General features: G+C 37.1%; 1 protein-coding gene and 1 long non-coding RNA gene across 2 annotated transcripts in view; one reads left to right on the top strand and one right to left on the bottom strand.

The window, feature by feature from the left end:
- Window positions 1-18,391, bottom strand: part of LOC118471727 (uncharacterized) — a 33,575-nt gene that overhangs the window by 8,623 nt on the left and 6,561 nt on the right. The window lies entirely within an intron of this gene.
- Window positions 1,151-2,396, top strand: LOC111582705 (protein S100-P). The gene is made up of 2 exons (XM_023291530.3): window positions 1,151-1,399; window positions 2,159-2,396. The coding sequence occupies exons 1-2, from the start codon at window positions 1,262-1,264 to the stop codon at window positions 2,297-2,299; spliced, it is 279 nt and encodes a 92-aa protein (XP_023147298.1). The 5' UTR covers window positions 1,151-1,261; the 3' UTR covers window positions 2,300-2,396.

The following is an 18,391-nucleotide window of genomic DNA, read 5'->3' as shown; positions in this document are numbered from 1 at the left end:
CTACTGACCCCCAATAAATATCTATTATTTAACCTCTTTTATTTTAAATAATGAGCATTAACAACATATGGTAATAAAACCTACTCAACAAAGATGACTTTTACGTCCACATTTCTTCAGCATGATGATTTACTTAGAGTACAATTTCATAGCAGGAGTGCCAGACTGATAGGCGTCCATTAATTGCAGTAGTAGTTTCTAAACAGGGAGAAGCTTGACCCAATGAGTCATCCAGTTTGTAGCTGATAAAGAATGTGAAAGGCTACAGAGAGACACTCCCTCAATCGTGGGGACAGGAAAACCTTTCAATGCACCAACTTTTACCTCTATACCAGCTGTATACTCGACAGCATGACCTGCAAATGGTGTTAACCACTATGCACTTGACTGTCATTTTCTCACACTTTCGTAAGGGCTGTATGTTCTTGCAAACTTACACCTCTGTTTATACAGCTCACCACTTCAGTGCAGTGGGTGATACTGTATGTTGGTTTTAGATATGATGCACATAAATTAAAGTCCTAAACATGTCAGGTGCTCACATTTACTTTTTTAGTCTTGAAGCCCTTCTATAATGTACCATTTAAAATCTAATGCGGCATCTAAATCCTGTAAGTTATCGTAGATGCAAAATGCAGCTTCTCACCATGCTTATGGCTTGTTTTGTTTGATGTGGCCAAAGTGATGCTTTCATGCAGGATACCTCACAAAAGAGCAACATTTCCAGGAAGTCAGGCCAATGAGAGAACAAAATCACATGAGCACTGTCATGCACTTTTCTAACTTGTCATAATTTTCCCGTTGTGGTCCAGTTCCAGCCCTACGTAGAAGCACACACAACCACCGAAGACATTTACTGAAGATACACAAAACTACAATCAGAACAAGATCAGTATTTCAGATCGCACAATGAAACAATTAGGATTTATGTTGCCTCAGATTAAACAAATCGGAGAATCAGCTGCCTCTGTGGGGGAAGCCCTCCCCTTACATCAATAAAGAGATGACTAAAGCTGTATATGGCCTTTCAGGTGATGTGTACAATGGGCGTTGTGCGATCAGAGTTCTGTTGACACAGTTGGAGCCACCACCTCTATCAAACATGAGAGTATTACCTGACCTTTAGATCTCTGGTTCCAAACCCATTCCACAAAAGGTATAAAAAGAGTCGCCTCTCTCTTCGTTCACTTCTCCTGCTCTGTCAACCTGCTCTTCCATTTTTCCCTCTTTTGTCGTACCATCCACACTCTGAGCGGCAACCATGACGCAGCTAGAGACAGCCATGGCCATCCTGATGAAGACTTTTGATACTTACGCAGCTGGCGAAGGAAAACCGGACACATTAACCAACGCTGAGGCCAAGACTTTGCTGCAGAAGGAGCTGCCTGGACTGCTTAAGGTACGTATACTGCTGGAGAGGGAGATCTGTGCTGGATGTGGTTTTTTTCCCCCACCATGAGTCGATATACAGGGTTATTTAAAAAGAATGAACCGATTTCACTACGCAATATTTTAATAGGGTAAAGCAATAGAAAATTCCAGCCAAGTCACAAGTATTCTACTCACAATCAACTTTTATTTCCTGTCTTACAAGTGTTCAATGCGGCCACCACCTACAGCAACATCAATGCGATAAGAGAATTCCTCCTAGATGCGTATCAGCATATTGTTGTTATTCGATGTCATTCGATGACCTTAAACATCAAAGAAAACTTGATTGTGAGTAGAATGCTTGTGATTTGGCTGGAGTTTTCTACTGCTTTTCCTTATTAAAATATTGCGTAAAGAAATTGGTTCATTCTTTTTGAATAACCCTGTATATTGACTCATGGTGGGGGGAAAAAAACACAGCAACCGCTAAAATTACATGATTTAAAGTTTGCTAAAACCCATCTTCTGCTTTCGTGCCATGGTTCTGGTGGTTGCTTTGCTTTGCATTGTTAAAAATTAGAACAACTAAACTGTCATTCTGCAGCTTTGGGGTTCATTGCTAAGGTGTGCTCATCAATAACTCTTAATGCTTAATTACTCTGTCAAAAGATCTATTGTTGAACTTGAAGAAATACATTTTGAGTGTTGGATTGACTCCTTGAAAGCACTTTGGCCAGCAGAATAACAGAAACCTGCAGCACTGATGGTGTTTCCTCGGTTCCCATAGGATGCAAAGAACCAAGACGCGGTGGACAAGCTGCTGAAAGGTCTGGATTTTAACGGCGACTCTGAGATCGACTTCAGTGAGTTTGTGATTCTGGTCGCCAGTTTGACCTGTGCCTGCCACGACCGCAGTGGAAAGAAGTGAGCAGGAGGACCTCGCCCTCAAAACGACGGCAGCAACGGCATGAAATCATTATAGCTGCTGTATTTTTGTAACAACGGAATAAAGAGATTTATCTACCTGTATGTGGTCACTGAGTGTTAAATTACACACTGTGAGATGATACTTCCAGATTATACTTCTTTTGTGCTACTTTTCTGTTTAGGATGATGAAATTCTCTCAAAAGACGTGGTGAAATCAGTAATCAAGAGTAAACTGAGGCTGGTTTTAGTTCCGTAAAACGCTGTTCCTGAAAACCTCAAGGTTCTTTCGATTAACCCTGTAAGACCCAAATATTGAAAAAAGAATGAGCAGAAAAATTAAAAACAGAATAAAACAAAAAACAAAAACAAAACATAACTATATATAAAAAAAAAAAAATATATATATATATATATATATAAAAAATGTAACAAAAATTTTAAATAGATGATAATATATGTGTATATATAATTTATTTTTAGTAAAATATATATAAAAATTTATAAAATATAATATATACAGAAAAATGAGCAAAAAATAAACAAAATAAAATAAAAACATATATATGTGTATGTAAAATAAATAAGATAAAACAAAAAATTATTTAATGGATATGCACATATTATTTTTGTAAAGTATATATAAAAATTTAATAATTATAATTTTTATTATTATATTTGGATTTATGTATATACATATACTATGTATATATTTTATATACATTATATTTATTTTGTTTTTTTTAAGTTGTTTTTTTTGCAGCAGTGGGTTTTACAGGGTTAATAACCAACAATGCTTTTACAACACAGAAGGATGATACAAAGATGAAGAAAAAGGAGCAAAAATGTGCGCAATGTGACAGAACTTCATCTGTCTCTAAAAACAAACATTTTACTGCACGTACAAAGAATAGCAATTACCTAAAATAAAGCAGAATTGCAAAGTATAATAGTAGAATTGCATACAATTGTGGGAAAATAATACAAATTCATGCATTTGTATGGTGGAAGAAGTCCAAAATGAAGGGTGCAAATTAAGAGTATTTTCAAGGGTGGTCAAAATACCACAGCTGCCTTTCAACAGTCACTGCGTTTCCTGTCTAACTAGAACGAGAGGCCGCATTGTCAACCTAAGAGTACATGTTGCATTGGTTGTTTGTCAGGCGACAACACAAGAATGTCGCGTTTCATGTTCAGTTTTACTGTGGGTGGAGAGAAGCTTTGGCGTGACGAAATCACCTCGGCAGGTTTCAGCACACGGCTGAGCATCTTATTACCTGCTGATGCTCAGAAATGGCCTCGTCCTGTCAGAAGCGCCGCAGCGGAAGAGGACATTTTGCAAAATCTCAAGCGAGTGGTCAGAGCGGTGGCTTTGTGTCACGCTTCAGTGTCAGCCACATAAACAATATGCTGCCTCCTCACAAACAGACGTGCAACTTTAGTGGAGCAGGAAGCATGTAGGCCTCCATACAACATCACTTAAAAGTCAAAACATTCCAGCTTCATCATTCAGTTGATAAGTAGAGTATTTCCTCTAATGAATGACGCAAACAAATGCTTCAGAAAGGTCATATTGAACATAAAGGCCCCAAAGATGAAAGACAAGGCAACAAAATACAAAATACAGCTGTGACAGAAGTAAGAAAAGCCTGTGCATTATTACATAAACACTGTTATAAAATGACATGGAAACTCTCAGTTTTGGAACCTGGACCTGGACCATGTGTATCTTCATGTCTGCATCAGGGCACCACATGACAAAATGTGTTATGAGACTTCACAAATGTGGAAAAAGACACAGGAAAAAGGCATTTAGGTTGATGTCTGATCAATTAAAATGCTATTATTTAAGTTCATGTTAAAACTCTAAGAATTTATATTGATTTAGGAGAAATTAAAATCAGTGTTTACTGTTATTTTTGTATTTGTATAACTTGACAAGTATAAGTTGATACTTCCGAATGTTCGTAAAGAAACTTTTTTTTTAGAATTTCTTTTTTTGCACCAAAAAATGTTGAGAAATTTCCCAAAAATGTTGAAAATGTAGAAGTTTTCACTGTGACAATATTTTTTTCCCTCATTTTCAAACTTTAAAACGGATCAGTTTTGACCCCCAGGACAACACGAGGGTTAATCCTCCTCTGTGATACTTTCCGTCTTTAGGTCAGGTCACGGCTCTAGCTCTGGTCGAGTAACACACTTTCTCCAGTTGTGTAATTACCCCACGCCTGTGCTGCCCTCTAGTGGCTCATGATTTCTCTGCCTGCTCTTGAAAAAGCATTTGTACATTCAGCAGGGTCTCACCAGTTTCTGTCTCTCTCTGAGCTACATCTGACCTCTCTTTTCTGCGGCTGCTTCGGCCTGTTTGTGAAACGTGGCCGGCCTGTAATCGGCTTGGAAGGTCATTAAAGCTCAGACTCTCCTCTCTCCACTTCCTCTGCTCTCCCTGTCCGTGGTATTATGGAGGCTTATGGGGATTAGGTTCCAGAGTGGAGGAGGATGTGGCCCTGGAGTCAGGAGATACAGGTGGGAAGAAAAACAGAGGTGCCTTCAACAGTTTGCTGTACTTTAGTGATGTTCTCCTCTCGTTTTTATCTCATATTTTGATGTTTTTTGTCTTATTGCATCACTACTAACCATAAATAAACACAAACACGCATGTTTAGAACTTACATGATACATTTATCTCACATAACTGATCATATTTGGGAACAACTACCGTATTTATCTTCCTCCTGCATGCCGGAGTGGCTTAAATGGAAGTGGAAACCGTCATGTTTTTGTTGTTTCTCTTCATTGTAGATGTTTAACAAATCAGCAACACAAAAGTTATTACTGATGACTTGAACGTATGTACGAAAAAAGTCAAAATTTTTCTCCATTTGAATAAGCAGGAGCTGAAATTTACCCACAACTAAATATTTAAAATATGCTTTCTATTTTCATTTTCTGAAATTTCTGCAGTGATTTCAAGTTTTGTAAATTTAGGTTGGTTTTTAATATTATTTTAAGTTGAAGATTCAGATAGACAAAATGTTTGTTTTTTTAAATTGGATTTCATGACTTACAGAATGTTTTTTCTTTAGTCACAGATATTTAAAATTAAAAAAGTTTAAATAAAAAAACAAAAACAAAATAAAGTCAACAGAATTTCACAAGCTACTTACATTTATTTATAAATTCTTAGATCTATTAAGTCACAAATGAATTTAAGGATTGCAAAAATAAAATAAAATAAAATTTAACTTGATTAATTTGATTTAATTCAATTTTTCTTGGATTCCATGACTTACAGAAAAATCCTGAGGCTTTCATGTACATCTTTAGTCACACAGATATTTAAAATTTTAATTTTTAAAATAAAAACAAAACAAAGTTAACAGAATTTCACCCGCCAGTTTCATTTACTTATTTTTTTACTTAACTTAAATTCTTTGATCTATGAAGTGACAATTGAATTTAAGGGTTGTGAAAAATAAAATAAAATAAAATTAATTCATCTTTGTTTACACAGATATTTAGAATTAAAATAAAAATACAAAAAACAAAAACAAAACAAAGTTAACAGAATTTCACCAGCTAGTGATATTTATTTATTTATTCTTAGGTCTATGAAGTCACAAATGAATTTAAGGAGTGGAAAAAAATAAAATGAAATAAAATAAAATTTCATTGTCCAACCTGGAAGCTTCCAAATATAGGAATTAAAATCACATTAATTCCCAATTATAGTTTTTAAAACCCCCTTTAGCAGTAAATTCAATGGTATTTTAATTTCAAAGTTAGATGTTAAATATTGTTTATGATTCAAATTCTTTTGCCTTTTCCTTGTTTCCATATAAAATGTTACTAAATCATTTATTAACAATGACATAATAAACCATTTATTAAGATTTATTTCATTAGAAAGAGCTAATAAATTATATTAGTGGTCATGTTTGTATTATGATTATTATAACTAAATTCTCCCCCAGCATTAGTATAATTAATACTATTACAGACATGTTGGTTGTGTCAAAATGAATCATATATAATACTATAAATACGTGGGTCTCTAAACTGATGAGTCATGTTTAGTTTTGTGTGTTTATGATGAAAGTCTTTTCACAGTTTTGGGCTTCCTGTTGAGTAATTCTGCACCAAATGCTTTTCTATAGGCTTCAGTCTCAAACCATTCAGGGTATTTCTGCTCAGAGGTTTACATCAAACACACATCACAACGCACACACAACCCTCAGCTCGGTCTACGTGAGGCGGTAGAGCACTTATGAATACCTCATTCTGTTTTTAAGCCATACATGTCTGGTCATATGAGTAATCAGGGTGTCCGTCTCATCTTGTGACCTGACTTCCAGCAGGAGAAAACACCACAAACACACTGCCGCTTTGTCTCCAGACTTCACTCCCAGTGGGCGTCACGTAGGTTAAAGGACGGAAAAAAGGAGCATTAACCCTCCTGTTGTCTTCATTTATGGGCACCCAAAAAAATATTGCTTCCTTGTCTGAAAAAAAATCCAAAAATTCAGCAAAAAAATTCCACAAATTTCTGAAAATTTGCAAAACCTTTAGGAAAAAAATTCCAATAATTCCTTAAAAGTTTCCCTTAAAAGTTTTATTTTAAAATATATCCCCCAATTTTGGCGAGAAAATTCGTGTACATATTTTCAAAAAATGAGTAAAAATCTTCAAAAATACCTAAAAATATCTAAAATGATTCCATATATATCAGTAAAACTTCTAATGTTTTCTTTAAGAATATTCACAAAAAAATCTACCAAAATCGAGATAAATTCGTTGGATTTTGGTTGATATTTTTGTGAATGTTCTTACAAAACTTCTTTTTTTGAAATTTTTTTTACACCAAAAAAGTTTCCAAAAATGTTAAAAATGTGGAAGTTTTCACTGTGAAAATATATCATCAAAAAAAGTTTCCCGTAAAAGTATTATTTTAAAAAAATCCCCCAAATTTGGCAAGAAAATATTTTCAAAAAATGAGTAAAAATCTTCCAAAAAAATACTAAAAATATCTAAAGTGATTACATATAAATCAACCCGCAGGTTAAAGGGACTCGATTCAGTGACTCATGCTTCACTGCGTTTCATTTCCAGTGCAAAACTCTCTCACTCACCGCTGTGTTCTTTATGATCTGGTTGGCTGGACGTCACTAAGCATTCGTAGACAACAAAACTGCTCTATGTTCATCTACAAAGCTCTGCTAGGCAAACTCCCAGAATACCTCAGCACCCTTCTCACTTTCAGTTCTAGTAGTTACCATCTAACCTCCAAGTGGCTGCTTTTGAATGTTCCCCAGACTCTAGCAGACTTTGGCAAAACTGCGTTCTCCCATCATGCACCGTAGTCATGGAATAATCTTCAAAAAACTCTTAAACTAGAAACATTCATATTGGTTAATGAGTTCAAAAATATCAAAAAGAATACAGTAAAGGAGGAATGTCGATGTTTTTCTTAAGAGGTCACTGTCCTTGAACAGCTGTTAATCTGTTTTATTGTTTATTTTGTGGATCATGTATCTTTTTTATATAACTTTTATGTTTTGTATGGCTGTATACCTGATCTCAATGGGACTTCCTGGTTGAATAAAGGTAAATAAATAAATGTGTCAATTACTACATGCTTGTGATTTTAAATATGTCAGCATCTAGCTCAGTCCATCCTATGGTGTCCTCATACGTCCTCACTGAGCTGCCAGAATACCATCCTATTGCGTCAGATCATGCCAGAGTGTGGACACGGCACTGACTCTTGAGAAAACCACAAACAGCTGCATAAGTAGCCCTGTGAAGTTCTGAGTTGCTTTAAAGGAACAACATATTACTACATCGTGCAAGTCAGGACGTGGGAAATATATCAACAGAAGACATAGCATCAGCAAATACCACAAGTTGGAAGAACAATCACCTACTTCCTGTTTGCTCTGACCTCCAGGAAGAAGGCCGAGAGAGTCCTGGATTCAAAGGGTTTAGTAAACTGCAGCATTATGTTGGTGTTTACAGGTAACAAACTGCTAGCTTTCTGTACTTTTTAGTTGCCAGCAGCTTCAATTACAAGCAGAATATTTGCTTTTTATTAACCTGAATATGCTCCTTTGATTACTGAACAGTAGTCATGGATGTCTTCTGTGTAATTACAAGAACTAAGCCATTAGTAATGTTGCTCACTTCCTATTGTGACAGGCCAGAATGTCTGTTGTGAAAACGGTCTATTGCAGCACTTTTGAATCACACCTTTTCCCTTAATTAATATATTAAGTCCCGTCTTTCCTGGATGCTGACATCAAAAGGTGCATTATCTTTCTGTAAATGGTTAAATCTGAGTTCAGAAGAGTTGTGGTTCTTTGAAAGGGGTGCACAGACTAAACAACCCTTCCACAAAGACATGGCACAATAATTGAGAACCAGCTCCTCAGTGTAAAACTCAACAAGGACACTCCTTTGAGAAAAGCAATGTTCGAGACAGATGGTTTACGAGAAACCTCTGTTCAAGTGCAACAGTCACCTTTAAACAGAGGAGGAGGCCTGTAGCACCACTTACCGGGTACTTATAATGCAGTCCTGAGATCATTATCGGTTTCATCTCGAGTCACCTGGCAGTTTTACAATTCACTCACATTTAATGAGCGACGAGCCATGTGATGTTGGTATGAGAATAAATACCAGGAGCTCCACAGCTGATGCCTTCAACTGACACACTCAGCAGAAGTTCTTTGGGCTTCAATAATGATTGATGGCCCAGCAGGAACTTATAAAGACAGACAAAATGAAATGATTTGTGAATACAGTCATAACTTACTTTTGCTTTGCCTGTGTTTCTAATGATGTGGTTGCATGAAGAATTTCATTCTGATATTCTGATTCTAACATAATGTAATATTAGAACACAGGAGTGATGGTTGCTGGAAATGTTCCTCTGTACCCCTATGGAGATATTCCATTAAAACTTTCCAGCCAGAAGAGTCATTTGCCACATTAACAATGTCTACACTGGATTTCTGATTCATTTTATGTTAATTTCATTGAAAAAAAAATGCTTTTCTTTCAAAAACAAGGACATTTCTAAGTGACCCTAAACTTTTGAATGGCAGTGTATCTTTTTTCTCAAAAATTAACTAAAAAGCAAACAAACTTACTGTATATTTGTTAAATCTGCCATATTCAGAATTGTAAAATTGTAAAAATGGCCCCTTGCGGAGTCAAACAAGACACTGTAGAGTAATAAGAAGGACCAAATTAACCACTAACCCAACCTGTAGACTGCATAGAATTCACCAGTAGATTCATTTCAATATTTTAATAAGAACAAAACAATGAACGATTTCAATTAATGTGTCCTAAAGTTCCATTTGACTACAGGCAGCTCATTTGAATAGTTGAAGTGGGCCTCCGTGTGAAAAGTAACTTGGAGCTATAAATAGCTACTGGGTGAGTCTTTATAGCGACACGTGATCAGGATTATTCACGTCTTCACTTTGAATTGCAAAAAAGGAGGAGGCGATGTCGGGATTATTTGCCAAACAAAGGCTGTCTTAATGGGCCCGTCATGATCCGTCACTCTGAAACCTGCCGCCCAAGATCGACCTGTTGACTGTGTGTGTGCTGGAGATTTGGATGGCAGCTGCCAACAGTTGCCAGGACTTACACAACACACCGCTGTGTTCCTCCCATACCATGCATTCCTTTCAACTTAGTGTCACAGAGGCCATTTCTGTCAAACAGGATGCTGGTATCTGTCAGGTTTATGGTGCGATGGGTTTGGCTCCTTCGACACCACATCTCATTGGTTTGCCGGTTCTCTTTTCCACCTTTGACATTTATGGAAACCTGGAATGACGATGGCTCTGGGCGTATTGTTTGTTGAAATGTTGAGGAGCAAGTTAATCAAAAGAAAGAATCAGATCAGGTAGTGTCGTGCAGCAGCATGTGACAGGAAGTTTTACTGGATCTGGAGAATGATTTCTGGATTCCACCTGTGAGCATTCAGTTGGAAACATAAAGACTGGCGAGAATAGAAACTGTGAGTTTCATCAAGGCAAATCCTCTATAGAGTTTATTTGCACTAATTTCCAAAAGACAAGAAGCCATGAAGACATCACTAAGTTTCCATTGATTACTAACCAATACATAGAGCTGCCACTCAGTTCTTCCTCATACTAACCTTCCAGAGATGTCAGTCTTGCCTTAGATGAGAGGTGTCAAACTCTGCTTAGTTCAGGGGCAACGTTCAGCCCAGTTTGATCTCAAGTGACCAGTAAAATCACAGCATAAGACTCTATAAATAACCACAACTCCAAATTTTTCCTTTGTTTTAGTGCAAGAATTGGCTTTTTTTCAAAACAGTATGAACAATCTGAACTTTCTGAAGAAAAATAAGCTCAATTTCAACAATATTACACCTCAGTTTATCATTAATACATTGCAACTCCCAGATCACAGGATCTACAAAGGAACACAACATTTAGTCACAGGTATCTGGAACTGAATGATATAGTATTTTACTTTATAAATATCTGACATACGCTACAGGCCAAAAGTTTGGAAGAGATTTCAGGTTTCTGCTCACAATGTCTTCCTTAAAAAGGTAAAAATAATAAAAAAACAGTCTGAATTCTATGGATTCTTTGATGTATTTATTGCATGATGAGACTTTGTTTTCATTGATATGCACCATTTTCCTCAGTTTACCTTTGGGTATACATTGGTGTTACCAGACAACTGCTGAATAAATGTTAACCAAAGAAAAGAAGGGCTTAGTTTTAGAGGTGAGAAGATTTACAAGAGTCAAAAACAAATCTCAGTTTGCATTATTCACTTTAGCGCTTTGGGTTTTCAGAGTTTGCAGACAAAAATCCCAATAAATCTTAACTAAAGACTAAAGAAGCGAGAGCACAGATACAAATACCTGATAATTATAATAAAAATCTATTCTGATGAGTAATTCTTTATATGTGTGTTTATTTTGTTGTAAATTATTCCAATGAAACTATGACCTTTATGTTGTACAAATTTAGTCTTGCTTCCAAACTTTTGGCCTGTAGTGTATGTATTTTCTTTCTTTCTTTCTTTCTTTCGTAACTTCTTAAAACACCAATCAAGTGTGACTGAAAGAGTGGAGTGAAAATGCATTTGTTTGGGACTACTTTTTGCGGCGGATCAATACATATTTAGTGTTATTGAATAGTTTTTGAGACTTTGGAGCTCTGCGGCATAGTGGAAAAAAATTTACCAAGCAAATACTTATTTTTTAGCTATTTATGGGACTTATTGACAATATTAAAACTTTTAAAACATCATAAATATATAATTTGCTGCAACTTCAGACCAACAGCAATTTTATGCAATACAAATGCATGTTTTAAAAAGGCTTTCCCCTTTGTTTTTGTAGTTTTTTCTCAGTTAATATGTTAAAAATTATGCCCCAAGTTTGTTTAAACCCCTTTAAAACTTTCATAACAGTTTCTTGTCTGTTAAATGGGCTCGGATCAAAGAAGAGTAAACAGACAAGAGAAAGGGAAACAAACCTATCAAAGCCGTGTGTGACTCTAAGTGAACTCTAAACCTGTTGAACCAACTACCGGCAATCTTTCATCGTCTGCAAACAGCAGACGGCTTGACAGAGGGCTGCGAGGCCAGGCTATTTGCATTGAAAGCCTGCGCTGCGCTGATAACAGGCTCTCTGTGGATAGACTGTGACCCCGTGGTGTAATCCACATTTTCCTGCTTTTACAGCCACTTGCTTGTGACGTAATCAAAACCAGCAACGTTTGTGCACTGTCCCGGTGCGAACAGGGACGCTCTCTGTCTTATTCTCTGATTCACTCGCTAGCACACACACAAACACATGACAAGGACACTTTGTCCGTCTTCATCGTCAGCAGAAAAGCCCTTCAGTGCAGACACATTTACACAGTTATCTCCGCCTTACATCATCATCAGCCTCTGCACACACTCATGGAAAAACTTATTCTTCAGTTTCTTGTTCATTTCAATGCCTGCTACCACTAAAGGTATATTACCTGAAGAATACAATGAACAAGACAAAAAAATGCAGCTGATTGTATAATACTTTATGTCCTGTCTGACCTGCTTGAGCTTCATTGTATTCCAGGGTCTATTAGAGGACATTTCATGTCATCAGCAGCACATGCAAAGGCCTAGAGTGGTTTCCTGCTGACATTCAAGCTGTAGCACAACTCAGAAGTTGTAAGCTCTCACATAATGGCTAAAACTAAAGAATTCGTGAAGCCACGAAGGCAGCCATCATGGCATGAGTGAGACTGAAGATCTCCAAGAAAAAACAAGCTCAACATGGTTCTACCAAACTGCTAGCTGGTCGCGACAGGAAACGTCTTTCTACCCACCAGATGACCATCAATCATCTGTTACTGTGTCAGGAATCATCCTCAGACCTCCAAGGACCTTAAAAATGAGTGGACACTGTGGAGAAATAGGACTGAAGCCATACGGGGCAGGAAGAAGCCCTTCATCAAGGAAAAGCAGAGGAAAGCCCAGTTACTCTTTGCTGAGATCACAAGGATTGGACTGTTGATGATTGGACTAAGGTTCTCTTCAGGGATGAATCCAGTTTTCAGTTGATGTCCACTCTAACCAACTTACTGGTTAGGAGGAAGCCTGGAGAAGCTACAAACCAGACTGTCTTTGTCCTACAGTAAAACATGGGGGTGGATCAGTGACCATCTGGGGTAGTTTCAGTCTGGGTGGAACAGGGCAAATGAACCAGGTCATGTTTGGGGCTACTCTTGAAAACAGTCTTCTTCCATCAGCTGGAAAACTCTTTCCTGCCTCAAATGACTGGATCAGTTACACCATTCCTTGGCTGGTCAATCACCAGATCTAAATCCATTTGAAAACCTCTGGAAAATCATCAAACGCAAAATAGAGAACCACAAGCCCAAAAACAAAGCAGATTAGTTAGAATTAGTGCAACAGGAATGGGCTGCTGTGACAGCAGAACGATGTCAGAAGCTGGTGGAGAGCAGCCAAGATGCATGGATGCAGTCATCAGAAACAATGGTTAAGAATCAGTGCTAACTCCTGTGTGGATCATGGGACTAAAACAGACAGAAAAGAAAACATGGAATCCTAAAAGCTGTTTCATCCATTAGCACACACAGATCCAGGTTTTTTCTTTGACGTCGCCTCATTTTTAAATCTGCAGTTTAAATTCCTCGACATCCTTGAAGATGAGGCTCTTTAATGGCCTTTTAGCATGATCTAATCAGATGAAGTCAATACACATCCCCCTGCATGCCTGAGTGCATTGTTCTACAGTTCAAACTGCCATAATGTTATCCCTTAATCCCAAGGGCTCTTAAAGCAGCATTAAATAAGTTTGAATGCTGCTTTAAGAGCCCTTGGGTAAAGTCCTCTGGCGGCTTTGTGTGATTACAGTAACGGACCAGGAGCCGTCAGACAGATTGATCTGCATCGACTGACCTACTGATTGATCTCCCTCCTGGGGTGGTAACTGGGAAATCCGCTCCTTTACATCACGCACTGTTGAGTTCTTCCGGACAAAGATTGCACACGTTTACTGCCGAGGTTGACCTTTTACATGAGTGCTGCAGACAAGTCAGGCTGCAAATAGTCAGCGCGCCGCTATAGAAGGAACTCAGTGACCTACTATAGAGGTATTTGCAGCTGGTGGCAGAAAAAAAAACGTCCCTGCTGATAAAGTGACTGATTTAAATATAGAAACTATGACATTGGAACATCGTAACAAAGGAAAAGGCCCTAAAAAACTTTTGTTTTGGTAAAAAAAGCCTAGCAACCTCTGCTAGGAACCCCAGTTTGCTTCCATTTTATGCCTAACAAACAGGTTTTATTTGAATTTTGATTCACACATAAGGCAATTTAGAATAAACTGTATGCAAATATGCAAAAGGCTGATCCAGTAGTCCATATTAGATCTCATTGTAGCTCTTTAACCCTCGTGTCGTCCTGTGGGTCAAAATTGACCCGTTTTAAAGTTTGAAAATATGGAAAAAATATATATTTTCACAGTGAAACTTCAGATGTCCACATTTTCAACATTTTTGGGAAATCTTTGAACATTTTTTGGTGGAAAAAAAGAAATGTTAAAAATGTTTCTTAAGAACATTCACAAAAAATCTGTTCTTCAGAAACATTTTTAACTTTTTTTTCCACCAAAAAATGTTCTAAGATTTTTATGTGATTGTTCTTAAAGAAAATATTAGAAGTTTTACTGATATATATGTAATCACTTTAGATATTTTTAGGATTTTTTTGGAAGATTTTTACTCATTTTTTGAAAATATGTACATGAATTTTCTTGGCAAATTAGTTTTTTTTTTTTTTTTTTAAATAAAACTTTTAATGGAAGCTTTTAAGGAATTATTGGAATTTTCTTCCTGAAGGTTTTGCAAATTTTCAGAAATTTGGGGATTTTTTTGTGCTGAATTTTTGGATTTTTTCAGACAAGGAAACAATATTTTTTGGTGCCTGTAAATGAGGACAACGGGAGGGTTAATTGCAAGTTTTTTTAACTACAGGAGTTAAACTAAGAACAAACTAACTGTATCTGTATGAATACATTCCTGTCTTTTGTCTCAGACGACGACAAGTATGGAGGAGAGAAATGTGGAAAAACATGCAGCAAAGGTCCCAATGTGGGCTCAAAACAGCAACATCGCAGCTAATAGTCGGCGCCACTACAGCACCTGCATACATTCTTTACTGTCCTGAGCTGCAGTCTAGACAGAAGTTGCATTCTATTTAATTTTTATTTATGCAAAATACACTTTCAACAGTCAAATGACAAAACAAAGTTCACCTATTTTTTTACATTGTCAAATTTTGCATAAAGGCAGGGCAAAAATGCAGCAAATAGTCATCTCTCTTGTTCTATTTGATTGGAAACAGATTCCTCCACAACACAAACACTCAACTTCTCATTACTAAATTGGATCCCCACCCTAACACAGAACTGCTCCACTTCTCTTCTCTCTGTGATTTAATGATTTGGCTCTTGATAAAAGGCATTTATTACTTGTCACAGCATGACCTCTGCGATAGTTATTAAAAAAACAGAAAGAATGGAAGCGATGAGGAGGTTGTCAGCACTGCAGGTACAAAACATGCGCTTGTGAATTCAGATGAGCTGTTCTCCAGCGAGTTTTCATCTTTCCGAATGGCCTGCGGTGATACAGGCTGAGTGCCAACAGAAGCGTTGCGCAACAGCGAGCGCAGGAAACAAAGCATCACTCAGCTACACTAGCTGCAGTAAAGAGCCTGTATGAGAGCGCATAGAAATGCATGTATGCAGTGAGGCATGCACCAGACAGAGCAGACAGTCTGGAGGCAAGAAAGAGGAACCCAAGTCATGTGGCTCTGACGAAGGGGAGGGATTTGTACCTTCCCCAAAGATGCTGATTGGTCTTTTAGATGAATACACCGAGCTGCGATTGGTCTCTGCACAGGCAACTATTTTGATTCTGTAAAAGGATTAGCATCGTGAGAAGTGTGTCAACTTAATGGGGGCGAGACTCACTCACTGTTTGCTGCACATATGGCATCACCGCCTCGAAATAATGAAGGAGATGTGAGTGGATACTGATGATGACAAATATGAGTTCAGTTCACTTTTATTTTTCTCAAAGACAGCTGAGAAAAAGGCTAAAATAGAAGCCTGATGCAGTCAGATCTGCCCAGTTACTGTAAATCTGAACCATACTGGACTCTCTGGACAGAATAATTGAATAAAGCACAATTTGAATCTAACTTGCTTTCTATTTTCAGTACATTTCATGTAAAAGGTACAAAATGCAACATGAGAAAGTCCTACAAATGTGCGTTTCCATTTATAAACTTGTTTGCATAATGTTGGATAAGGAGCTGGTCACATTCTGTAAGCTAATGCTTACTTAGCCTAGTTATACCAAGTGTTGTAAGGGTGTTGTAAGGGTGTTAAAGTGTACAAGTACTTAAATTAGTGACTCATAAATCTGTAAAACACATTTATTTAGCCATTTAGTGCTGGCATTTTAAATATTTAGGTCTACTTCTGTTTACGTGCATGCTAAGCCGCCTTTTCAACTGAGTCAGATACTGCAAGCTAGCTTCACTTTAGCGGGCTAGCATCACCTTGATGTACATTTAGAATAAACACTAATGCATGTACTTCAACTGTTTAATTTTTATCTCATAAAGGAAGTTGCAGAAATTAGCTCTTACTCAATGATGAGCTGTTACTAGACATTCATGCCCAGTAGCCACCACTTCAAGTGTTGTTTAGCTACAAAACCTGATACTGGAATTAGCGCAATAATGTCAGCTAGGTTAGCATAACTTCCCAGCTTAACCTAAACTGCATACTTCTAACTCTGTAACACATATAATGTATTTATACCCACTATATTGAGAAAAGTCATTCCATGTATGCTATTTTTTTTCTCACAATCCCATAAGGCATTGCTCCATAATGTGGAACTGTTAGCATTTAAGTGTTAATGGTACAGTCAGATGTAGTAAGTCACTTGCTGCCTCTAAGAACTTAGCAGTATTCTATGTATTCCATGCATGCACATGACTGTGAAGCATGCAAACTACTGTCCTTTGAACATAGTCGTACTGTAGACACAAATTTAGGGTGGCATGTGGACGTTTGCAGACGGGTCCGCGTGGACTCTTGCAATGACAAAATTTTTGGTCACATGTATTCTAGCAGACCTTTGTGTACTCAGGGATACAAAAGTATACCACTGGTATTACTCCAATATTACAACTTTCCATTGTGTAGAGTGTTTTGTGGTGTTTGAAAAGAGATACCTGGAGAGGTACTTTAACCCACGTGTCGTCCTGCGGGTCAAATGGACCTGTTTTAAAGTTTGAAAATGTGGAAAAAAATATATTTTCACAGTGAAAACTTCCACATTTTCAACATTTTTGGGAAATTTTTGAACAGTTTTTGGTGGAAAAAAAAGAAATGTTAAAAAAATTTTTTCTTTAACCCTCGTGTCGTCCTGCGGGTCAAAATTGACCCATTTTAATGTTTGAAAATGTGGAAAAAAATACATATTTTCACAGTGAAACTTCTGATGTTGACATTTTCAACATTTCTGGGAAATCTCTGAATATTTTTTGGTGGAAAAAAAATGTTAAAAATGTTTCTTAAGAACATTCCCAAAAAATCAACCAAAATCCAGTGAATTTTGCTGGATTTTGACTGATTTTTTTGTGAATGTTCTTAAAGAAAATATGAGAAGTTTTACTGATATATATATGTAATAATTTTAGATATTTTTAGGATTTTTTGGGAAGATTTTTTTTTTGGAAAATATTTACAATTTTTATATTTTTGGAATTTTTATTTCTTACCAAATTTGGGGATTTTTTTAAAATAATTTTTTAAGGGAAACTTTTAAGGAATTTTCTTCCTGAAGATTTTGCAAATTTTTATAAATTTGGGGATTTTTTTGCTGAATTTTTGTATTTTTTTCAGACAAGGAAACAATGTTTTTTGGTGCCCATAAATGAGGACAACGGGAGGGTTAAGAGACCTCTCCATTCTGTTCTTCAATCTGCATCTCTACATGTATGACAGTCTTTCCATGCCAGTGTTTACACAGTGATTGTCAGGCTGCTTCCATTTTTAAAATCTCGAAGACAGTGGTTCATATGTACGAGGTCAAGCAGTAGACACTTGGGACTACAAAGCTACATGGAGGCAGAAGGGGAAAACAACTCTCCACTGTCCGGGATGACTGCCATCTCATTCGAATGTCACTCAACAACTGTAGGATGACATCAAGTGACCAAAAAAAGAGTGGCAAATGACAGCTGGGGTGAAGTACAAAGCCAGGACGGTCCAAAACAGGTTCCTAGGGTGCAGGGATGAAGACATGCAGAGTGAAAAAAAACACCTTTCATCTATGAGAAGCGAAGATGAGCCAGGCTGAGGTCTAGAAAATACCAAAAGGACAATACCATAGAGATGTGGAGATGGTCATCTGCTTCTCTAATAGATGGAGACCAGGAAAGGCCTACAATCTGCTGTGTTTCACATCACCTGTATAATCAGGTGGTGGATTAGTAATAATC

The sequence above is a fragment of the Amphiprion ocellaris genome, chromosome 23 (assembly GCF_022539595.1).
Source record: "Amphiprion ocellaris isolate individual 3 ecotype Okinawa chromosome 23, ASM2253959v1, whole genome shotgun sequence".
Taxonomy (NCBI): Eukaryota; Metazoa; Chordata; class Actinopteri; family Pomacentridae; genus Amphiprion; species Amphiprion ocellaris.
Note: the sequence above shows the minus strand (reverse complement) of the source record. Positions and strands in the feature narration are given on the sequence as shown.